Genomic DNA, 26,177 nt, shown 5'->3' with positions numbered 1-26,177 from the left:
CAAATTTGTAACTGCAATTAACAGCATAAATCTGCCATGTGCAGACACTGATGGCCAATGTGAATTTGTTTCAGTTAAGTAGTCTGTCTCATCTCCCTTTCTAGCCACGAGTCATAATTATTCAATCTGTTTCATGACATTTCTTCAAAAAAAGTCTTTTTTTCCCTCTCACAAGGCAAACCAAAAATTGTATTTCACATCTGTTTGTTACACAAACTCCCTTTATTAAACCCATTAAGTCTTGTTTTTAAAAACACTGCCGTCAGGTGGTGTTTGCCTCTAATTAAATGAACCTGATGCTATTGTCACATTCAAATGTAAGTAACTAAATTCAATGACACAGCCTTCTGAATGAAACAATTAGTATTGAATATGAGCAACGGTAACAAGGCCAGACAAACGCACCTCCACTGGAGGGGACAGCCGAGGCAGCGCAAACAGACTAAGCTCATTATTTAAATGCCAGCTCAGTCGGATAGTGAAGGCTGAGTCTGTGTGCGGGTGAACGAGACGAACCCTGTTTGTGCGCGTGAGTGTGTGTGTGTGTGTGATCACACCATGCTGAGCTGCAGTCAGGAGGATACATCTACACACCAACACAGAGAGTGGATCTCCCTGTGCAGCAGCACAACACTACACAGGCAGTGACAACACAACAATAGGCCTCTGCCTCAAAGTCTGCCTTGTCTGTCTATGTCTACCCCTGACCGCGTCTTTATATTTCTCCGTCTGTGTCTGACTCAATACCAGTCTCATTGTTCTAAAAGAACTCTATCAGGCCTTTGGAGAAACGAAAAATAACAAAAAAGCCATCAGGAACAAGACAGGCATAGCTGACCTGCAATATAAAACACTTACCACGCCCCAGGAGTGAATGTGAATGTCAACTAAAATGTAAACTAAAATGTAAATAGGTGCAGGAAAGCGAGATGATTTGTAGGTAAGTCAACAAAAGCCACGGCAAGCATATGGTGGAAGAAGTACACAGCATACCTGCTCCTGTGCAGTGTAGGAGCAAAGGAAGGAAACTGATGAGTGCATGAATGGATGAGGAAAAAGCTTAATGCGCAAACACAGATACACAGAGAAGAGTTTAAGAGCTCTGATCAGGCAAGTCACGGCAAGTCCTGCACGCTTTACCTGGCGGTCACGCTTTCTGGAGGCCAGAGACCAAGATAGCTTGTGATTTGTAAGCTATGTGTCCAAAAGGAAGGGAGGGAGGCAGGTGAGGAGGGGGGAAAAGTGTCATTCAAAAAGAAAAAGATGACATTAGAGCAAGCTTTTTTCTTTGAAGGCAACACCTAAAATGTCCCTCTGGACACAAAGCAAACAGTAGACTTTAATTAAATCAGGAATCAGTGGCTTGAGCAAACCATCAGTTAGAAAGCTTTCCCACAGCAGATAATGTCTTTCATTATATTACAATCTATTTGGACTATATTTCACATATTGCTAATTCGTAGCAGCATTTTAAAACTGCCACCTCACAGACTTTTGAGTCTCAAAATTGCCCAGTTTGTCTGATCCTAGAAACAGTTCTATACATTATCTTGCTTTTGCCATTTTTTAAATTTAGTCAGCCAGTGGCTCAAGAAAGGAGTTGCCCTCTCTCTCACTTTTGAGTTTGTGCATCTAATATCTCCAAGAGGAGGTTGAACATACTGCTTGATTCTCCATGCGTGCAAAGATGACGTTGAGCATCTGTGTGAGGGTGGCCTTCGCTGTGGTTTGGTTGATGAGATTCTTGCTAGCCAGGTAGATGTTGTAGCACGTGCGGACGGCCTGCAGGACGGTGCCCTCGTGGATTTCTATGTGCTGGGAGGTCACTGCTGTCAACAGAGCCTGGAAAAGGAAAAGAAAGGGAGTGATGGGGGTGTTTCACCAAGATAAGGCTTGTACTGGGAAATATTTGTTGCTACTATTATGTACTGTATGAAAAATAACAAGTAAAACAGGTCTAGTTTACACAATTGAATGATTTGACATTTTAAATACACAGTTTTGTTATGACTTGCTTTACATTACTATACTTTTGTTTTATTACATGGACACTTCAGAAAAGTAGTCCAGTTTTTCCAGCTGGACCTTGACGAAAGCTTCTAACATTTAACATCACTACTAGTCAAATATCAGTATGTCTCTAACTTTCCCACATGCTCATCACTCCATGAATTCTTGGGAAATTTGACATGTCAGTGTCAGGCTTTGAAAAAACCCTGACTTGAACAACCAGGTTTCTCTGGTAACTCTCCTGCTCAGAACCTGCTAATATGTTCATAACTCTTCAAGTGTGAAGCCACATTAACACTATACACATGAATCATTTAATAAGTTATACGTGAGATGTGGGCATGTATTTAAAATGATGTTTCTTTAAGGATTTTTACTCAAAGTGCAGCAACACAGAAGATGGCAAAAAAAGACCATTAGTCAACTGCTAACAGGATAAAAATCGAACAAATCACATTTATCTACAATTGAGAGGATGTGAGTAACAAAGGAATAAATGGGGGAAAATGATCAACAACTTTGTTTTAGTAACTATAGTGACTTGAACACTTTCACACTGTAAAATAGGCAGCAATCAAACTATTGCTATTTAACAGCCGTTAAATGTCAAAATACATTTTTTTTAAATCCATCATTTAAACAACATGTGTAAAAACTGAAAAGGGAATTCTGCTATTATTTTCATATGAATTTCATAAGTTAAAATAACACATTCGAGTCTCAAAACATTTCAGAGGTTGGAGAAGCATTGAACAAATGTGTGAAACAAACTGGTATGTTGCAGAAGACGAGGACAGTAGCACACCTTGATAATCTGTAGTTGCACGCCCTCATCGGTCTGTGGCCCCTGGAAGCAAGCGCAGATGGTCTCGATGATCCTGTCGATGAGCTTCTTGCCCGGGGCCGTGCTGTCCGGGGCACTGCCCGTCAAGTGGCCATATGCTATCAGCTTCTACAGGTCAGACACACACAATTTGCCTGAGAATACGACCCGCTCGACTTTACTGTTATGAGAATTTCTGCACAATGACTTCACTGAATTTACTTCATGTATACTTTCAGTTGTCTCTTCAAATGACTTGAACAATGTTGGCATAAGCACAAATCACACAGTGGACTGCCATATAGAAACACTCATGCAAACATTTGGGAAGGTCTGCAGTCCGACTCATCCTGCTGCTGACCTGTAAACAGTCGAGTGAGGTGATGACGATGCGGGGACATTTGGACTGACATGCCAGCTCAAACGGCAAGAAGTACTTGTCAGCTTCAATGAAGTTGGTCTTTGATTTGATTGGCGGTAAAGTGCTGGAACCCGATTTGCCGTCTCCACTGGGTGGACTAGGAAGGAACAATACAGGGGGAAAAAAGAAGATAAGAGACTGTGAGATAAACACGGCGATCACACGGTCCAGTCTGTCAACCAGAGTCACTAGAAAAGAAGCAGGGTTCAAAAAATCGGCCTGACACACTCCCACTCCCTTTGACATCTCAGCATGACTAACAGTGCATGGGAAATGTGTGCGCTAAGAACAGCAGAACAACCTCTTCTCATCCACAGTTCCTGCTAAACCTAAAAAAATGTCTTGCCCTGCATCCTGTTCCTCTGAGGGAAATGCAGAGTAACAGAATCTTTATTACACTGAATTTAATAAAGTGCCTGAGTGCTTCAATTTTTTCACTTAAGCTGTGTAAGGAGGGGTTAGGAGTCCCTGAGGTTTGTTATTCAGGCTCAGACCATGTGCTCATGCTGACAAAGCATCTCCAGGCCTCTGACTAGTAGTTACTGAATCCTAAATCAAATGATACATCTATTTTTTCCGTATTTCTAAAAACCAGGGACACAGACATAAAATATGGACCATTGCTTTCAGCCGCCATGTGTTTAAAGCATCCCCTAGCACAATCACCACACCCAGACTGCACTTGCTGGAAGAATAGAGAAAGGGAGGGAAGGAGGGGGAGGGAGGGGTTGCATTGTTTATGTCTTGGCAATGAAAAAGGATGACTTCAGCTCTTTCAGAGGGACGACCTCGCAGAGTAGAGCAGAGCGCCACCGTTAAAAGAAATAGAAAAAGAGAGGAGGGATGAAGAGTGCCATAAAGAGAAATGAAAAAGGAGCAAATTCTGAAAACAAAAAGGAGAAACGAGCGCATGAATTTAAGATGAGGTAGAGAGGGAACAAGAGTGCATAAAAGAGAAATAGAAGAGGGGAGGAAGGATGAAGAGTGTAGTAAGGGGAAGGAAAAACTATTACGAGAGCTTTTTGAAATCAGACGACCACAAGCTTTGAGTAACATGAGTTAAAGAGGAATTCAAGAGAGAAGAGCTACAAATATACACACACACAGTGATTCAGAGAAAGAACTCTGTTTAACAGCCTTCTCGCCATCTTCAAAACCGTTTTGGACAACAACATCACAGCGAGGCTGTGATTCAGCAAAGAGCATCCACTCTGTTAGCTGATCCGTATGGCCTGACCCAGTCTCTGTCTCTCTAAGCCATTGTGTGTCTGCAGGGAGCTCTTCTCCCCTGGATTATTCCTGGACTCTCACTGCTTAATGTCAGCAGGAGCGTTTACTCCCTTCTGATCACCCCCAGCCTCCTTAGTCTGCTTATAAACATAATGTGGACTTTAAATCTGTTTTAGTCTGCAGCTCCACACTGCTGATGTACAGAAAAACAGATTTACGTCACTGATGAATGAAGTTGATAATAATGGTCGTCTGCTATTTGGTTGTAGGAATAAAGACACTAGAACTATTATTTTGATAAATGATTAATAATTTTGAGTCATTTTTCAACAAGAAAATGCTAATATTCTCTTGAGTGGACATTGTTTTGGATACAAGCTGTGTGAAACCACACCCATCATCATGTGACATCATCAACTGATACAATCAGCCGACACACCTGGTATTTATTAGCTGTTGTTTCCTGATGCAAATGACTCCTGCTAGTGATTTTGAAGTAAAACTGAAAACTTAAGACTAGAACAAAGACCCAATCCTTCTTTGGTGAAACCTTATATGTCTTAAATGTTGTCTTCTCCACTTCTTTAAGGTGGTGTTACAGTTAAATTACAACATATTAGCTTAATTTAAGTGTCCTTTACAAAGAATAGCAAATCATTCAATTTCCAAAAAATCAATTATATCACAATATGTATAACACTTTTGTGATATTCAATTATATATAGTGTGATAGAAGATTTTATCTATACTGTTATGCTTTCAAAGATGTCCTTGTTTAATCAGGGCTCGTACATCCGAGCCACGGAATGAATGAAGAAAGAGAAGCAATTTAAACCGGGCTGCAGGCTCACAAAAAATAAAAATTGTATTCCTGAGTGGAACTGTGAGACTATTGCATCTATATAACATGGAAAATAGCTGAGAGTTGCAAAGTACCTGAGGTGAATCCAAAATAGCAGTGTTTGAGTGAGTCGGGTGTGGCTGCACATATTTCTATCCATCTTTAATCTAGAGTCCTGAACCCTAAGATTAAAGTTTGCACACAGTTGGTCCTGCTAATTTGAAGTGAATGGATGAATGAAATAAGAAGGGATGGGGAGAAATGGGGCGGAGGGTGGGGGGTGGAGGGGGGCAGTGTGTTGTAAGGAATAAAAATGTGAAAGGGAAATAAGAATGAGACAGCAGGAGGAAGAAAGGATTGGGGAAGAGGATAGGAGAGAGGTGGCACACATGCTACGTTTCATTCCACGGCCCACGTTACTTGGCAGCCTGTGTACATACATATATATACACACACACACACCACAAACAAGTTCAGCATTAGGCAGGGGTTTGTGAAGAAAGCCATTAATGAAAAAGCAAGGGGCTGTTGGGAACAGGCCAGTCGAAGAGACACAAACAAAAACACACTAGAGGACACACACACACACACACACACACACACACACACACACACACACACACACACACACACACACACACACACACACACACACACACACACACACACACACACACACACACACACACACACACACACACACACACACACACACACACACACACAGTTCTAATCCCCTTCAGTCTGAACACAGGAGAAAGCAACAGAGGCTTGCATTTGAGCCTTGTATTTTACACTGCCCAACATGTAGAAACTTACACACACAAATCCCATGAAATGACCCTCAATGCTTTACTGTATTATGTGATTAATCAGATGCTTACCTTAATTTTTCTGATTCCTCTTTGATTTCCTCTGAAAGAGAAAAAAAAGAAAAGGAAAATATGTAAAATAAGTAAAGCATCAGCCTTGGGGAATGCAAATTCTGCAGTGTTTTACTCAGCTAATGACACCGTGGGGAGTATAGCACATATCAGGCCTGGCAGCAGAGAGAAAACCATTTATTAATGAAGGATGCTTTTTAGAAGGAAAAAGAAAAACTCTCCCACTTCCACAACTTCATTGGTGTTAATGCACTTTTAGTTGACGCTAATGTATAGCTGCATACATCCTACATTAAAAGTATTCAGCTGAAGAATGTGTGCGTGTGTTTTTTGCTTGAATGTCTTTTGCGTCGTCATGGTGACGGTTTTGTTGCTGTCTCACCGCCGAGCAGAACGAAGCCTGGTAAATATATTACCTCAGCTGCAGCTCAGCCCGAAAATGTTACCATTATTCACTCTGTGTGCTGTGTCTGTGAGCCAGGCCAACATTTGTGTTTATTTCACAGATCTCCAGGCATGAAAGCAGTTGTATGAACTTGCTGAGTACTGGCACAGAGAAGCAGAAAAAAAAAGAAAAAAAAAAGAGGTAGACAGACACATAGAGGGGCGGGGTGAGGGGGATGAGAGAGAAAGAGCGACAGAAATAGAGCTAGAGAGAGCGTAAGAGGGGCCAATTGGTACACATTAAAGGGAGCCTTCAATGGGGAAGCTTTTTAAAACACAGTGGCAATCGGCAAAGTCCTCACAGACCTGCACCAGCCTGCGATGGTTCGGAGAAACCCGAGTAATGCAATGACAGCTCAATTATTTCACTGCTGTAAGCCTATGAGTCCTTTCAAAGAAATCTACTTGGTGAGAATATTTAGCACTTAACACTCGGTGGAATTAAATTAGGAACCTGTTTCACTCGTGTTTTACTGTACTAACCATGAGGGAAATAGAAAGGAGGGGGTGGTGTCATGTATAGAGGAAGCAAAGCAAAGTGTCATTTTTCATTTCAAACTGACAGATGCTGATTTATACATTCATTATAGACATAAAAAGTCACAGTAGGCCTTATGGACTGCTCTGAACCCCTGTGGATGCAGATCTGACATGAGATCCAACAATATATCATGTTGTCATCTTTTAATGCCATTATTCCCACACAGACTGAATGCGATTGTAGCCCCGTGACCCAAAGTCCATCTATTTTTCACTGTTTTGTGCTAAAATGTGTGTGCGTGTTTGCACCGTGCTGAGAGTGTCATACTGTGCAACATAAGTGGATGGACAACATATGAGAAAGAGTGACTACATTCAAAGATGATAAATTGGTTAGTTAGTCTGTAAAATGTGAAAAAAATAAGAGGAAATCACCAATCACCATTTCCCATTGTATTATAGATAGTCAACATGAAATATATTACATTTACAGAAACATAAAACAAGAAAGAAGCAAGTCATCCTCTCATTTTAGGAGCTAAAACCACAACAGTAAATAGATTTGGATTAATTAATTAACATCAAGTAATCCACTAATCATTTTCAGCAAGAATACAAATCAATAAATCTAACGGCAGCACTTCATTGCAGCCAGTGTGAAAAGGCACTGCTACCTTACAACACACATAAAGAGCTGTTGCTGTTGCCTAATAGATTTCCAGTGGCTGACACAATAGCAGATATTCCAGCATTTCTAGTACATGCACTCAATTCGAAGCACGTGATGGATAAAGCTAAAGCATGCTTGACCTGAAATACACTTCGGCTGCCACAGTAAGACGGAGGGGGCAGCGTTCATTGTGAAGCGAGCGGGACTTCGGGATCGAGCCGACAGACTGATGCAATCGTTGTGTACGAGGCGTCGGACTTAACAGAAACAAACGAGAACGGAGAGACGAGAGACGGAAACACACAGATGGAGAGACGTAGGAGTGGATGTGAAGAGAGATACCAGCCTCAGCCAATTTACTTGTTATAATGATGACAAGTTCTCATATTGGATTTGACATTTAGATTTTTAATGTAGGGGCCATTTTTGGAAAGCGTCTCATTATTTTGTGTTTGTTTTATGTGCCGCCTTTTTGAGCATACGATTAAAATGCTTTTATTGCAGTGCTTTTTTTAATCTACCAACTCTGAGGTAAAATCTGTTAACTATTTTAGTTTATAAGTGAGGTGTGTTGTGCCTATTAACTGCTGCTTTCTGTACTGATCATACAAACATTATACTGTATGAATGTACAGAATACACTGTTGAAGCCACTTGTATCATAATTAAGGCTGAAAAAAAGATTATATTTCATTACTGATTCATCTGACTTGTTTTTCATGCCAATAAATAAATAAATAAACGAAAAATGCCATGTCATAAATTTCTAGACTTCAATGTGATATCTTCCAGTTAACTCTTCTACTTTACTATCAGTCCAAAACTTATTATATAATGATCTGATATAAAACAGAGAAAAGATCAGTGATCCTCCTCCCCTTAACATTTTGAAGTGCTTTTGCTAACAAATGACCTTAATAATTCATCAATAACAAAAATGCCTGCTGATTAATCTTTGTTGATTAACTAATTGTTCCAGCACTTGTAAGAGTCATGAATACTGTATTATGATACTCATGAATATTCATCAGTATTATTTAAAGATCTCTGCCTTCGTCCTATTCTCTTCAAAGTTTGAGATGTGTCAACCAACCAATCGGATCTGAGGTTTTCTTCATCAAAGTGAATAATCAGTGCATTCAGGTCTTTTATTTCACTTTAACTGGAGTGCTGCTGCTCGACAAAGCCTAACTTCATAGAGCTGGACCCGAGAGAGTACTGTACCGGTGCAATCACACTGTATTGACTGCTACATTAGAAGAATAAGCTGCATGACTGACTCTTTCCTGCCCTGCTTCTCTGTAATCCACAATATAAAATTAACTGCAAGACTCTGGAGGTACTCCTTTCCTTATAAATATGCACTGACCCAAAGGCTATACCGCTTTTAATACCAGCTTCACGTGAAAGGATTTCTGAAGCACGGGGTTATCAGATTTATGCAAATACACACGCAAGTCACACAAGATGACGGACAGGCACACAAGCAGTCGGTTTGATGGGAGAGATGGGGATTGTCATATTGACTGTGTAAATAACTGTCAGATAATTAGCTTGGTGTGTGTCAGGAGTGTTGATGAGGAATTGGCACCCCAGGATTTGAACGGTGAAACCATAGCAACACTGTGTGGTGGTGGTGGTGGTGGTGATGAAAAAGAACAGATACTGAATATGAAGCTCTGGATACGCCTGGTACTGTGCAGACGTGAGCTGCAAATGAAAGCTGCCGAGTCACAATTGATCTGCTAGCTAATAGTTTCAAAACAAGCACGCACACAGACAGCCGAGTGGGACCAAAAAAACACGCGTACATAAAAAAACATCAAAGTGAATGTCAGTTAGTGGATAATTTAATTAAGTACCAAAATTAGCAAAAGCAAAGTTAATGCGTGGCAAGTTCTGATGCTGCCTGCAGTTATAACACATGTAGTGTTTGAAATGTTCAAAAGGTTCATGCTGTTCTGTATCTTGGTTTGCTTCATTTGCTTTGAAAAAATGTTGGTTACACATAAGCTTTTGTATTCCTTCTCTACAAGCTATCATGAGCCCAATAATGGCCGCCTTTTGTCACTTATTTACCTATTCTCCTTCTGCCTCACCTCTGCAGTACTATGGTAAATACTGCTGTGTGCTGGGTCCTAGATTGTCCCAGGAATAAACAACAGCAGCAGACAACACAGCTCGTAAGACAACAGTGGTGCAGATAAAACGGAGTGGCACACACTCTTCAGTCTAATGAGTTAACATGAAAAGACCAAAAGCCTGTGTGGATGCTTTTTGTGAATCAGCTAAGTGAAAGAAAATACTAAACTGAAACCACCACCCATATCGCCATAAACTGTACACTCATATCATACCTTATACATATATTGCCCTAAAAATGTTTAAATCCAGCTAAGTAGATGCTGACATAGCTTATTAGCCTCACAAATGTTATACATTTTTGCTTTGATCACATTGTAACGAGCCAATCTATCAACTGTTGAAATGGATTAACTTGAAATTGTCAAAACAAAACAAATTTGTATTGGAAATAAATTACATCATTTCACTTTATTGATTATTTTAAAGTGCTACAACTTTTCAATCATAATGCTTCCATCATTATCATTGATGGGTTGATGCTTCAGCAGGTCAGAACAAGATTAAAGCTGTATTTGTGGGCTGGTCCCTCATGAGAGAGACCTCAGGATCGTCCTTCTCATAAAAAAAACCACTAAAGCCAAAAGACTCTGAAATTGCCTTTAACCAAACCCCAGAGGGCAAACGGCATAAGACACCGATTTCACTGACCAGATACATTAGAGGGAGTCATCCTGCTCTCCAGTGAACTGTAGCCCCAACCAGCTCTCAACACAAAACCTTTGAGAGCTCCATAATGTATGAGAGCAGCCTGCCGAGCCCTGAATCTCAACACGTCTCCCACAGGCAACCATTTTCCTCATGTTCAAGGTACTTTTCCTCCTACCCTGACTTCAACCCAGATCCTTACAGTAGATGACAGTCGAACATTAATGTTAGCATATCAATTTCCCCCCCTAGAGATCATGTCTATATCTTTTATCATCAAGAGGCAAGTGGGTCAGATTTATGTATAACTGTTTAGGGCTACTGCTGCATTGCTCAGATTGAGCAGCAGTGTCCACAAAGGCCAGAGAACCCCTCCAGTCCAGACCAAAGTCAGTCCAGCTACTTAAGTATGAGCCCTTTACTCTTGTTTCAGTTTGTGTGAAATCCTGTATACCCTGAGGTTGTCATCTAGTCAAGGGCCCCCTAAAGCTGCCTCTAAGCTGGGGAGAAGGTCAGTCAAAAGCTGGTTAATCATTTCTCCACTCTGCTCCGGAGTGACTGCAGTCTCCAAGTCTGGCAAGAATGTGCAGAGGGAGATTTCTGAGAGCCGGTAAAAGCGCCAAACGGACATGCATGAATGCGGTCAAGTACACACTCTCCAGTCAGGTACTTCCCCGCTGGCATATGATATTGTGGCACCTACAGCATCAACAGCCTTTGTTTTCCTGATGGGGAAGTACAACACTTCCTGAAATTCAGAAAACATTCGTCATATCAGTTACTGTCTGCATAAACATGTCACACGGGCAAGGTTTAATGTTGCAAACCATTACAATATGACCAACTCATGAAACATAACCTCCTTAGAATCATAGCTATTATTGTAAAGTGAAGACAACACTGTGCAAACATCCCTGTATATCATGGCCATAGTGGCAAACATGATAGCCAAGGTCCCTCAGTACAACAATGTCTGATATACGACATTTACACGAGAAGGCCGTCTGTGAAAAATACATGAAGAGATGACGACATCGAGGGTCAAGATTTGCACCTCGGCCTGAAGTCAGCTCACGCAAAACAACCAAATGCCAACTGTCAGTATTTATGATGCATTTACATGGAAGGAAGCACGAGTATGGATGGTACGCATGAATGTAGGAGAGCACCATATGTAGGCAGAGGGTCAATGAGTCATCTTAAGGGTAGGCTAGCTGTTATTCTGAGAGAGATAAAGACGGAAAAAGAAAGACACAACAACCTCACAGTTTCAGATGGCAGTATCTGACGGCGATGCTGGGATAAACACAGCCTGATTCAGACTGAAAGACGACGACATCGCACCCAGCCGCTGAACTTGACAAGGAGCAGAGACAGGCTTCTCCGGCGCTTTATTTAATACCTGTTTCAAAATGGCTTATCAGTGATCCCTTCAATCACACTTACACTGAGCTACAGGCAAAAGCTGATCACGGCTTTAGATATCAACCACACAATGGTGGAGTCAGCCTCTTGAATGCAAATGTGCAGCTGTATAGACGAGGCTGATGAATCAGCAGGGGATGAATTTGGAATGCCTGAGTGTAAAGTTAGAAGCAGATTGTGGCTGGAGGAAATCAGAGCCTACAGTGAATGAAAAACTTGCTCCCCTTCTATCAACCATAGACTGTTTATAAATACATAAATACTTGTTCATATATAGTCAGTGGCATCAACTACTACTAAAATCCCTGGAGCGTTGCAGTTTACACCTTATTGCTCTAAATGTGAGTTTGTGTATCTGGACGAAAGTAAACAGCGTTGCTAAAAGATGTGCATGCATATTCATTAAATGTTTGCAGAATAAATAAATACTGAAGTGAGCCTTAGTTACTACACTGTATGTACTAGGGGGTGAAGCTGCAACACATGATGTTGCATTTAAGAAAATACAAACAAGCAGACTGGCAACCTGCTTTCACAATCTATAACATCAAAGCCCAACTGCTTCTCAAATCAGCATGACAACAACCCGCTCCCTGTCTCTCCCTGCTGAAAAGATTATTATTTGAGTCTTCCTGGGCGCCACCCTGCCTGGGCGGCGTGACCACGTATTCCTCAGCCAGCAGCAGCCTGCTGGGAGTGTCCACCACGGGGGACGACAGCTAGTAGCCAGAACTATTAACACTGGAATCCTCTCCCCATGTGTTATTGTAATGTACACCTGTCCAAACTTATGTCTTATGTGTGTGTGCGCTACAAGTGACTGTTTAATGAGTAGAAAGTGAGGTTCCACATGATCTTTCCTGATTTGGAAATTGCATGTCAAATAAAGCATTGTAAGCATTCAGTTCTGTAAAACACACAGTGGCAGCTTAATTCATATTCACAATCTGTACCTACAACATGAAAATGAGATGAGCAGCATAATATAAAATTAAATGCTAATCAAATGTATCACATTCAATAAATAGCTCCAGTAGCTACTCACTCCAAACACTGAAGGTCCTGATTCAGAAGTATTAAACTGATCAGATTAAAAAACTGCATGATCGGCTAAAAATGAAAGGCCTGACATCTGCCACCTATGTTTCCCATTATCTAAAGTTGCTTCACTACCACCTTTACTTTTTGAATGTGTGAGATCTAAACACTCATCTTGTATCCAACATAAGGTTTCCTCAATTTTTTTCATATTTCAGATATTATAAAACTAATTATACTGCTGCAAATTGAACAAATAAAGCCCTATAATAATAAAGTAAACATTTTTGTAAGATATGCTTGACAGCTTTATAAACCTGAAGACAATTTAGCATCACAGCTTTTCTAGAGAGTTTAGTAAAGGTTCCAATAGTACTTTTATAATACCAGTGAAGAGAGTAGTGTATCTGTGTGAATTCGTTAGGGCACAAAGGTTTAGAGAAAATGTCTTTTTGTTACCAGCCTAAAAAAATTCAGAAGATCAATTGCAGTTTCCAACCAACAACAGTAGCTGCAAAATGTTGTGAGGAGCAGTATGTCTGCAAAATGTTGCTGAAAAAGAGGCGAAGCAGTCATTAACCCAAGGGGGGCTCTGCTTGATGGCGCATGCTGTCAGTGTGGACACTTCATTTGTAATAATCAGCTGGTACATATTTGTTCATGTTGTCCTGCCATTCACGTGCCTGCAAAGCCGTGTGTTAGGAATGGCTTCCAGGTTTTTACTGGAGAACAATGAGAACTGGCACACCTGAAATGCAACAGGCAAAGTAAAACTGCAGATAAATCTACAGTCATATATCTTAAGATTGTTGTGAGGCTCATGCATTACTTTTCATTAAATGAAGAGAAAACTTGACAGCGTAAAAAGGAACAATCCTTCAAAGCGTACCACCTCCTCCTCCTCATCATTTAGAGCAGACTGCAACAGTGTGGGTAGCAGGTAGAGCCTTGCTATGACAAGCCCGGGAGGCTGCACACACCTGGGCAAATATTCTTGCTGACTAAAGCTGCTGGATCAACACTAATTCAATAAATAAGACATTCTGCCAGCAAGATGTTCACACACAAAATCATAATCAAACATGCACAGATATAGCGCAGTGTGCTCATGCACATTTAACACACGTGCACACACACCAAAATTCTCCAGAGAGCTCTAACATTTCATCAATTAAGACACAGCGGAGCCTGCACGCGGCTGCTCCACTGGCAGGAGGGAGAGAGATAAACAGACAACTCTCTGGAGATGCTATGCACTACGTCACAAGACCAGCAGTGAGAAAACAGCTCACTGGGAGGGGACGGCGGGTTCAGACATAGACGGAGCAATGAAAAAGGGAAAGAGCAAGAGAAAGCAGGGACAAGGACGAGGCTGGCTTCCAAAACAAATTAGCTATATAAACCTGTCTCTTGCCAGCTCTATGGTTCCTGTCCACGTGCCATGTGATTGCATGTGCTCATATTACAAGGATTACCAAGAAGGGTGGTATGCTCTCACTCTAACACTGTAGTGAGATGCTAATATACATGTACTTTTACATTAATAAAAAAAGGAAGGGCATAAGGACGGAATAATGGAAAAAATATAGGATGGATTTGAATGAAGCTCAATCACATATTGCCCTGTGGGGTGTCAGAAAAATCTGCAATATGATAACAGTTTCCTTCCTAATGCATTTCTGACAATTTCCACACACAGTAGAGAGGTTAGAGGTCATTCTCTGACTCAGTTTCCATCACCTGAGCGTGGAGCTGGAGACTGAAAAAGGGCATCCCGCCTTCTGCAGAACCATTTCCATTTCAAAGAGCTTAAAGCCCATCTGCATCTGGCATGGAACCCGTGGTTGGCGCTAGCCACTCTGTTAGCTGCAATCAGCTCTAATTCAATCCACTGCCCGCTTGCCTTCACCTCAATAAAACAAAGGTGGTCCCGGTGACTGTGTCTCCAGATTCAAACCACTGCTTTTGCTGGTTGTACAAGCAGGTAAGGAGGTAGCTTAAGGAGGCTCCAGACTTCCATGGACATAAATTGTGGCTTCATGACGTAAAGTTTTATCTTTATTCAGAGCCCAAAACTGACCCCATTAAGAAGGCTTTAAAAAATATTACATCTCTGGTGTATTCATTAATCAAGCAACAGCATTTTTAATAAGATCATGCCCACAGCATTTTTAATAAAGATCACACTGCGGCTTTTCACTGCTAAAATCGGTTAATCTGAGTGTGTGTACTGTGTAGGTGTGTAGGTGTCTACCTCCACCTTCTACCAAACACAGATAAACATGGGGCAGCTGTGACCACCGCGGAGAGCCTGAGAACAAATCAGACCCCTGACATTTCCATTGTCCAGACTGAAAGGAAAGGTTGCACAGCAGTAATTATATTTGGAGGGGAATAAGGAAACACTGTCTGACGTTGTCTGGGCTACCTAATCGTGTGTGCGCTCATGTGTGTGCGCATGCCTGTGTTTGCACGCTATGTCTGTGCATGTGCGCGTGTCCAACCAACCAACCCCCTCACTAGCACTTGCATACGCCTAAGTCTAATCACTAGTCTCACTCACATGGCTGAATTAAGTCTCTTATTTTCTAGTCAAAAAGTCACAAAGCACTGCCTCCACAAGGCCTTGATTACTCAGCGACAGGCTTTGTTATTGAAATACATTCTATAATAATTCTTCTACGGATACATGATTTGGCATTTTTTCTGCTGTAACACTATGAATTGCATTGTCTGTCTTCTGAAATGAGTTTAGTATCGTTGTGCAGGATTGTGCTGCAAAAGCTGGAGATTAATAGAGTCAATAGAAGATAAATATGTGAACTGTGAGCTACATCCTCAACTCATTCAGTCAGAGTGCCCTCCCTCATCATACTCGCCCTCTTTTAAAGCCCAGCATGCTGAACAGCAAGGTATGATGAAGATCTCACCCAGGTTCTCCTTCATACATACATGATAGGGATGTCCCGATCCAGCTTTTTGCACTTCCGATCCGATACCGATATTGTAGCTTTTAGCATAGGCCGATACCGATACCGGCCGATCCAAGCATGTATTAAAGATTAAAGATATTTACTTATTTTGTTGTTATACTCATGTTGAAAAGGGTTTTACTCTTAAGAACAACTAGCCAACTTAATTAGGTTAGTTTGAATAATCCACAATGGTTGGTAATGAGAAGCTGACCTGTTTATTCTTAACAGGGTTAAATAAACACAAAATAGACAAAATAATAAATAGTCAATTAACCACACAAACTGAATTGGCATCAATGCTCTGCTCTTGAACAACAACAGTGTAAACCAAGGCTTAAAAAGCCATCAGTGCAAACAATAGTGTAAACTGTATTAAAAAAGCAAAACACACAAAAAAGCTGAGTAGAAAATAAATAGTGGGATGCTGGACAGGTCGCTAGGTGTGCTGAAAAACGTGGACCGGATTTGGGGGGAAAAGCTGAAAAAAACTGGAATGGATTACCTACATCGGTGCGCACGGACCGGAGTTTTGAAAACAAACTGGATCGGGAGTCCGGATCGGGATTTTCCCGTGCAGGCCGATCTGATATTGATATGCATTTTCTGCTAATATCGGCGGCCGATCCGATCCAAATATCGGATCGGGACATCCCTAATACATGATATTTATCCTTAAATAAAATTAAAAACCTGAAAATTAAAACCTGTCCTGTTATAACATTCAAGATTTGGGAAGACCTATAATGCTGTTAAAATTGTATTCCACTCAGAAAGTAAAAGCTAACAAGCACTCGCTGACATTCCAACAAGATGTTACTTCTACTTCTACACTTACTACTTAAGCAGCACGCTCATGTCGTTAGGTTACACATAATAGAAGGGAGAGGAGTCCAGCTAATGTAACTTGTCTCCCTTCTTCCAGCTGTGGAGTTGGCAAATTACTAGCTAGTCATGTAACATCATGCAACTTAACACTTGAACATGTCACACCAGAGACAGCACAGTTGTAATTCATAACATCAATCATGGCTGCTTTCCATTTATGCGTGCAGGCTTCAGAGCCACTTAATGTTATTAATTGCACCTGTGATTCTCCTGCTATGACAAGTCAAAATGTCTCCTCCTATTTAAATGATATAATTATTATTTCTAGAGCCCGGCCCCAGATTTTGCACCAATCAAATAATCAGTGTGTTGACAGTTGTAAAAGACATCTACATTTCTTTTAATTGGCAATTACAAATTTAACCAAGTGTAATAAAATTCACAATTTATTTTTCAAATTTAGTTTGAACGTTAACTCCTAATTTCTTCAGAATAACATTACCTCATTACTCATAATACTTCCTCCGTCTTAATAATGGAGATGTATTATTTGCTAAGTACCAACTCTCCTCAGATGAATACAGATGAAAGATCAATACAAGATACCACAGATAAATACAAGCATAAGATGATACAGAAACAGAAACTGTTAGGGGTATAATTAATTTATTGCCTGTCCCTTGACTGGAGGAGGCATCAGTGGAGAGAAATGTATTATGTATGGAGGTATCAGTAAGAAAATACATTTAAAAAGTAGAGGGTGGAAAAAAGACATACTTTTCCCTCTAAGTTGTAAACCATCTCTTCCGATAGATAAAAGAATTATTTATGCTTTCAGAGCAAGCACTGGCATTGCCATGTTGACTAGTCTAGTGCTCATTATCTGAATACCAGTCAACATTTGGGGTTACAAGCAGCTTAAGTGTCTGCACTTAGTCTGGAAGAGAGAAACCAGACAGAAAGCAGGCACACCCTTTCACCCTCTACTTCAGGGCAGCACTGCAGTAGGCTTGACTGTGGAGCAGTTTATACTCACACATTTACTGTACTAAAACAAACACAACACAGGTGAAACCTCCTGCTATATCCGTCGGTCAACAGATAATTAATCAATAATAATTTTAATAATAATAATCATTTAAATGTCACACATCGTTTTAAATGTGAAAAATCTTTTGGAAGACAACAGCTTGGGCCCCGGAAACTTTCGATGGGCTTTTATCACTACCGTCCCACATTTTAATAACCAGTAGTTTCATAAATGTAAATAATTGTTAGCTGCAGACCCGGAAATGAAAAGGAGGCGAGACACAGCCACAAAGCATGCCTGCTTCGCTAAAAGTAGAGTTTTTAGTATGTCCAGTCAAGTCTAGCGTGGATGTTTTTCTTTTTTGTTTGTTTTATACTTTCAAGAATTTAAACTGTACTGCACACAGCAAGACATCCTTAGAATAACTAATATACTGAAATGAATATTTACAGCGACTCTGACAAATAAAGGTGACATCAAAATGCGGCTGATGGCTTCCCTCATTTGCTTTTTCTTATGCACAGCGATGCCTGCCAGTTTCACCAGCAGGTTACCATAGAAATCAGAATAAAACTGCCCGATTTTAATTTCTTTGTTGATACGTTTCTGTCAGCAATATGAAGGGTACTGGTGAAAAGGCTGTCAGGTACACAAATCAGAGCAGCTTTTATTATTCAGTAAGAGTACAAACATCTGTTTGCCTCTTCAACTCCAGTGCTTCATGTTTTTAGGAAGGCTGAGTGGGTCTTTGGGGAGTCATGGTAAAAACCATAATTAACAAACAAAACCATTTCTGCCCTGGTGTTAATCGTGGGTGAGCATGTGGTGGCTATGATGGTGCAGTTTATCATGGAGGACTGTGTGTTCGCTCTGTAATGCACCATTGGCTCTCCTGCCAGGTCTGCCAAGTCTACAAGAAAGAAAAGAAAACGTGGCCCATGCAGGGAGTGGCTGCGGGTTTGGTGCAAAAAAAAGAAAACAGCTCTGAGACGTTTGGTGATTTTGTCAGCTCCTGTTCAAGCTTCCTTTTACCCTTTGATGGCAAAATATTTTGCAACTGCTATGCAACACATGTGGTGGAATTTGTTGAAACTAACAAACAATGTGGGTTTTACTTGAAATCCAGTCTCACAGTGTAAAAAAAGTCCAACATATAAGCAGGAAACATGTCTTAATCGTGAACGCTGAAGTTGAAATTCTTGTAATTTTCAAGCGTGGGTGTGCTAATGATGAGTGATTTGTCTGTGAAATTTCTACATAGTTGGCAAAGTGTTATATTAATCAATGATTATTTACCATTAACATGGCAGATTATAGATAAAATGAATTTCTAAAATCTGCATCAGTAGTTTAGAGTTTGCACAAAAATAAAGAATTCACAGAGATTTTAGGGAGCACTCTGCACATACAACATGCAGTATGTTAACAGTTGTTTTTCAGAAAATGAATTATAGTCATTTAAAAAAGGACAGAAAAAATATTAGACTTAGAATTGTTAACAAATTAAATTCCCCAATGGATTCAACCAAAACTTTCAAAGCTTGAATGTCTCCCCAAGGCTACAAAAGCTATAATAACAATCACAAACTTTAAAGAGCATTTTAAAATTGCAACACATATTCTGTCTTAAAGAAAAAAAGGGATGATGTTGATGAAATTAGGGAGGAGATGAAGACCACTGAATAAAAAAAAAGAAAAAACATAAGAGTCAGTGGAGCGTGTCAATCTAGCTGTTAGTCAAGTCATGTCAAGTCAATTTTATTTATACAGCGCCAAATCACAACAGAGGTTATCTCAGGGCACTTTTCACATCGAGCAGGTCTAGACTGTACTCTTTTTAATTCACAGAGCCACAACATTCCCCCATGAGCAAACACTTGGCGACAGCTGAAAAAGAAAACCTCCCGTTTGACAAGAAGAAACCTCGAGCAGAACCAGGCGGCCATCTGCTTCAACCGGTTAGGTTGAGAGAGAATGAAGGATGAGGAGAGAGAGAGACACAGAGAAGCACACAAAAACAATAACAATATAAGGTACGATCATATTAATAGACATATGACTTATAATGATATTAATAGGTTTAATTCACCCCCAGGCCATCACAAACACACCAGAGGCACTGTCAATACCTCCTAGAAAACAAGCAACTGGTCAAAAGACACATTTTTGACATAGAATTCACACTTTCCTCCAGTTGCATTGGCTCTCACAAAACCCATTTATAAAATAAATAAGCCCAGAAAAGGTAGCATTACCTTACATACCAAGTGTGAAACTGCTCAAGTTTCTGATAAAGAAGATTAAGCATCCAAGAAACTACGAGACCCCATATTTCCCTCAAGAGCTGGTGGATGAAACACCACACTGAATAATGGACTTTGTCAGGTGGAAATAAAGCTGTATCCAGTGGGATTCCCATGTTGCTCTGTGCTGCTAAATGTTTACTGACATGTTAACACCATTGACCGGATAGAAATATGGACGACGTGTCTTCACTTCCTGCCGCTATGCAAAAGTGAAGCCAAAATGTCTCATTTCCTGCAGCTGCCATCTTGCTTGTGTGATGTCATTTGGAACCAGAGTTTGTGCAGTAAAGTGGGGTGGTGGGATAACACACACTCCCTCAATTGACTTACCGCCTGACGGAGGTTTGAGAGCCGCTGTGACAGCTGTCAATCATGATGTCAACCCCCTTTGTATAACGTCAAATAACTAATCAAAACTAAAACTTATCAGGAAAATTATAGGACAAGCATCCGTGTGATAATAATGACATAAAATGACAGAAATCATGTTTGGGGAAAAATGTTTACTTTGATTTTTTTAGTTTGGCTCATGAACCATTTGTTAACATGGATTGGGTGGGATGTATGACCTATACTGCAGCCTGCCACCAGGAGACAATCAAGATGTTTTGACTTCGCTTTTGTGGAGCTCTAATATGACGTCCATATTTATATACAGGCAGTGATTATTACTGCCTTCATTAATGTATTTTAATTGCATTGTACTGATAGAGATAACGCTACCTCCCAATTTAAAGGTTGTTTTATAAATGTGTATGAGTACTGTGTTGCTTATATTGTGTATGTGTGCTTTTGTTGTTTTTATCCATTCTGTAAAGTGTCCTTGGGTGTCATGAAAGGCGCTCTAAATAAAATGTTTTATCATTATTATTATAACAGTTATTACAATAATAATAATTATGTCCATACTGCCCACTTTAACAATACACAGCTTGTCTTGCTAATGTGTCTAGGTTTAAATAGCCAGCATACGGAAACAACACCTGTCTCTCCAAAAGCACAGGCGATACGGAGAGTTGAAACAAAATGAGCTATATCACTTGATGGGTATCAAACCTAAATACTTTTTTGAAACAGACTGAAATGTTTCTGTTGCACCAAGTAAGACTGTCAAGAAATAAAAGCTGGTATGAGATGACCACACTGTGACATATCTAGCCACTAACCTTTGGCTACGGCTTGCTTATCTTCAAAGCACAATGAATTAATGCTAAGCAAATCATAGAAAACTAAATGTTTTCATCAGTATAATCGATGCCAAGAAAAAAAGTTGATTAGGTTTTAGATACAACAGATCTTTCCTTACAGTCGCTGCTTCCAACACGTGAACAGAACATGCATCTGAAGGTAACAAAAGTTGACGGGAGGCTTTGAGAGTACGGCTGCTAAAAGGTTTTCAGGTTGCTGCGGCCTCCTCAGCTGACCCTCAAATCATACACCCTGGGGGTAGAGATAATGAGCAATGTCCTCAGCAGGACTCAACTGCTTAAGTGACTGCTAGCCTGGAAACAAGTTCTCACTCCTCTTAGCATGGCAGCTTGTACAGAGTCTTGTGCTTTAGCTTGTTTCATTCACAGCAGAACTGTTTATCCACCAGCAGCTAACCCGCGTGAACTTTTCAAATCAGAGAGGACAGGTTGGATTTAAAAACAATGGCACCATCCACAAAGCCAGCATTATATGAAGATAGCAATGTGTGACAACAATGAACCAAAGCCACCACACCCGCTTTTAAGAGGTGGTGGGCAGCTATAGCCTGAGGGCCTTTGATTTTTTGAGTTAACCTTCAGTCTTACTCTTATTCTCTTCCCTGCTATCAAGACAGCTCCCCTCAAAGAAGCCAACTGTCTGATTGAAAGATAATGGGACCCTGCAACGGCTACAATTGAGAGTGTGAGAGAAACTGAGGTGGTATTCCTTTTGGGGAATGAGCGCTGAGTGACATTTTGAGAATCCAAAAGAAAATGTGAGATGAGGATCTAGGAAGGTTGACTGTATCTGTCCTTAGCAGCTGAGTCAAGGCCTTTTGCCTCATTCCTGTACTTGATTTAAAAAAACTGCAGTGACTCACTTCTAGCTGGGCTGCAACAACAACAAAAAAATGAAACAATATATACATGCACAAGCCTGAATCTGCATCCCAAACATGATTTCAAACAATACCTCGTTTTGAACAGTGGCAACCTATAATAGGGAGATTTTCCGTGACAGCAAAGAGGAGACTGTGGCACAGGCACTCACTCAGAGATGTCTCAGAGCCCCAAGAGCTAGAGGGGATTATGTAAGTCACTCCGTATTCTGGGTCATCCAGTCGTTTTTTGATATGCACTACTACTGTACCACTGCACGCTCACTGCTAAGATTTCATTTAATAGATTTTCAGTGTATGGCCGAAGCCCTTTATGAAGTTAAAATCATTACATTTTATACCATTTTATTTTTGCGTTCAACTTTGCTACAGAAGTTAGGGTTTACCTGAGTATTGCAATTTCCTTTCTGGCCCGACTTGCGCTTTAAAGGGAAAGTATGCCCTAAAATAGAGTTGATCATTAACTTTGATCTCAATTAGCAGTAGAGAGACAGGCTGTAGGGTTGATATCGCTGGTCCATAAACGTCCAATAAGTAAATAATGGAACAACTAGTAGGATTATATATGAACAGTGGTGACTTGTAGTCATTTTCTTACTCAAAGTTGGAAGGCCTACATTACGGTAAAGTGGATAGGGTTAGGAACTTATTCACCAGCAACGGACAAAGAGAAAATGTCACCTGATCTCATCACCAATTGATGTTTTCATGTGCTGACTTCTAACTAAGGGCTCAGTATTAACTTGATGCTCCAAATATCACTCACAAATTCTGTTTTAAGGTGTGTTTTCCCCTTTAAATCCAAGCTAGAGAGAGCTTTACTCCTGTAATGAAGGCTAACCTCTGCTGACAATAAAGTGGGGGGAAGGAAATATATTATTTGTGTGGGAGGTTTGGTTTCAAAAGACATTAGAGCCTAAACAAATATGATCAGTGTATTTGCAAAACCGTGCAACAGCTGAATGTGCTTTATGAAGGCAGCTACTGTCAGGGCAGGTAGGACGTTTGGCTGCTGAACAAGGTGCTCTCATTGTTTCTCTGGTTGTGTCATATTACTCCCATTACAGGACAAAACCCAGCTTGTTCTCAGCCACAGTGTAGTAAAAAAAAGCCTGGCATGTGAAATAACTCCGGATATGACATTGAACAGTTAAAAAAATTAACTCCTCTGATCCTACATAAATATCTTTGTTGATTAAATTATTTATTTATATTAACAGTCACTCCTAAGGAAAATTCACCTGCTAACAAATAGTTAGTTAAACAAAACAGGAAGTTGAGCGATGTTGACTTCAAAATAAATGCATAGTCAATATGACAAATGTTGGCGTGCACACACACTACTAAGGGAAAACATAGGAATACAACATAATTATTGCATGTCATTGGTGTTTTCATTTCTTTTATTTTCATGTCTGAATCAGAAATGAAAAATTAATCTATCACATGTATCTTTATTGAAATTTTATTTTGTTTCTGACCGGAAAAGCATCTCCGTGTTATTTCCGGCAACTTCACTGTAGCATAAAGGTGCTATTGACAGCTGTCACCTTTTCCTTTCACTGTCCTGAATTCACATGTAGGTTTACAACATAATAGTGCAGAAGAGCGTCCAGAGCCGCCACTTATTAAGTTAGTTAATTTTTCACTAGTTAATGAATAAAAGATCCAGTAAAAGAAGAATATGTCCTACTAAACACTCCCTGTGCTGGCCAGTGTTACGGTTTAACGAGTGACCGTGCTAAGTGATGACTTTCAGCTGAATGGCAGCTGTTGAAAAACACGAATGCAACACCTGGGTGTCCCCCTAAAAACCCTTAAATGTGACTTTAATACATATTAAATGAATGTTCGCCTGTGTTTAATATCTACGCTAAGCATTTATGTAAGCTAAATTGTGGTCACCTCTCCTGACGTTTCGTATAATGTGGAAAACAAACCGCTAGCACATACATTGGCAGTCCAGTTACAGCATATCTTGTGATTTTACACAGTTATTCTCAATGGGAAAGTGGCTCATCTTCAAACAATGAACCTGTTTAATAATGTCAAATTCCTCATGAGACGCTATCTGCTTTGGTAGCCTAATACATATATTCTCCCCACATTAAGAGAATGCTTCTTGTCGGCGACACCGCTTAATTTACACAATGTAGGACAAAAAGTACCAGACGAATATACACACTGTGTTGAACATTCAATTTAAGATTATTTGTAAGGCTTTAACAACTGCCGTCACCACGACAACCACCGACGCGTTCAGCCGACAGTCACCAGATAACACGGTCACTAGTTTAACCGAAACACCGGGCACGTCTCCCGTGTACCAGGAAGAGACGCAAACATCACACCTATGCTGAGGTTAAACACGTATTATTACACCATATTGATACACACAGTTAACACGTGATGGGTGTGTAACGTGTAGCTGTCGTTTCTGTTGACATTCAACGAGGTTGCAGCCTTTAACAACTTTCTTTTCTACCTCGGTGCTCGGCCTATTCTCACGTCGCTAGTTTTCGCAGCATCGGTTCGGCGTTGCAAATACCCACCCCTCCTGCACCATTTCCGTGTTTTAATACGGACTTCACTTCCACAGAGCCTGTGCCACGTCAAATAAATACGCAGGATATTTTGTTGAATATCAACGCAAAGGCAATACACATCTTTAGCAGCATACAGCGTTTAATACTATGTTGTCAAACGCTGCGATATTGTTGCAGGATAACCGGTTGATGAGTGGAGGGCTGGCATGACGTGTCTAAATCAATGAGTCCAATACAAGCGATAATGTAGCGTTAAAACAACACAACTTACCTAGTGCCACCTCACAGGCTTTCCGCAATTGTGAATGGTGAGCCTTTTTCACCTCCTTGTCGGCCAAAATCTTCTCCAAAGCTCGTGTCAGGAACATGTTTTTCGTCTTTTTGCCCTCAAACATGTCGCACCGGAATTTGGGGCGAGGTGTGCCTGGGTCCCAAGCAGGGGGGGCTGAAGCAGCCTCGATTGTAAGATGTATTCCTGTACAAATGTCAGCCTCAGAGCCCCCCTAACAGACAAACATAAATAAACACAGAAGGTGGGGTAAATCCCTCAGATTTCCATTAACGACCTGCCTCCTGCGCCATGTTGGAGAGAGGAAACGACGTCACGTAGGTTGGAAAGCGGCTGCAGTGAAAGGGAGAGGGAGAGATGAGAGGAGTGTAGTCGTTTCAGCTGAGCTCCCTCCAGATACACATTTACAAGCTTATGGACTTCAACTCATGAATATGCATGTAAAAAGAAATAATAAGCAACCAGCTATATCAGCTTAAGTGTGTGCAGGTGATTTGTCTATTTAAAAAACGTGTCACTTTTAAACATGACATAGTATTTTTAGGGGAGGAGGCTTTAGTGCATATGTATTTTGGATTTGTGTGTATGTGGTGTAAACAGGAAAACTTTTTTTTTTTTTTTAACAAATATTACAGGTACTATTAAATATAATTAAGAGACAAAACAATTAACATTGTTGTGTTTTTCTGATTATCATAATTGAAACCAAAGAAAAATTTCACTCACCATTCATCAAATATTAATAATTAGTAATTAGTAATAGCCTACTATTAATGATAGTTTTCTCACCCATATTTAGTCTATTAAACTTTTTGTGCTTTACTGCCCAGTTGAATGCATGAAAGTGTACTTTTTTAATGCTTTACCTTGGATGATACTAGTTCCTTTTTTTTTTTTTTTAACTTTTCTTTAATTTGCCATTACTCTTTACATATAGTCATAAATGGATGAAAATGTTTCCTTTAAATTTGTAATTAAAATTTAAGGATTGATCTTATTTTGTAAATTTGCCCTCTGTTTGTTATTTACTTTCATTATATCTGCCATTTTACCTCACATTG

The 26,177-nt window shown here is 40.3% G+C and overlaps 1 protein-coding gene across 2 annotated transcripts in view; it reads right to left on the bottom strand.

Annotated features, from left to right (window-relative positions):
* arfgef1 (ADP-ribosylation factor guanine nucleotide-exchange factor 1 (brefeldin A-inhibited)) overlaps positions 1-25,399 on the bottom strand; it is a 51,619-nt gene extending 26,220 nt beyond the window's left edge. Inside the window, exons 1-6 of one of the 2 annotated variants that reach the window (XM_062441196.1) lie at positions 25,099-25,399; positions 6,210-6,240; positions 3,195-3,351; positions 2,816-2,962; positions 1,663-1,842; positions 1,141-1,194 (exon numbers count right to left, since the gene is read on the bottom strand). In XM_062441196.1, coding sequence (XP_062297180.1) covers positions 1,141-1,194; positions 1,663-1,842; positions 2,816-2,962; positions 3,195-3,351; positions 6,210-6,240; positions 25,099-25,222 — 693 coding nt within the window. In that variant the 5' untranslated portion in view covers positions 25,223-25,399. The remainder of the gene's footprint in view (positions 1-1,140; positions 1,195-1,662; positions 1,843-2,815; positions 2,963-3,194; positions 3,352-6,209; positions 6,241-25,098) is intronic. The other variant, XM_062441195.1, reaches the window with a different exon arrangement.
* Positions 25,400-26,177: the final 778 nt, after the last annotated feature.

Source organism: Scomber scombrus, chromosome 20, assembly GCF_963691925.1.
Source record: "Scomber scombrus chromosome 20, fScoSco1.1, whole genome shotgun sequence".
Taxonomy (NCBI): Eukaryota; Metazoa; Chordata; class Actinopteri; order Scombriformes; family Scombridae; genus Scomber; species Scomber scombrus.
Note: the sequence above shows the minus strand (reverse complement) of the source record. Positions and strands in the feature narration are given on the sequence as shown.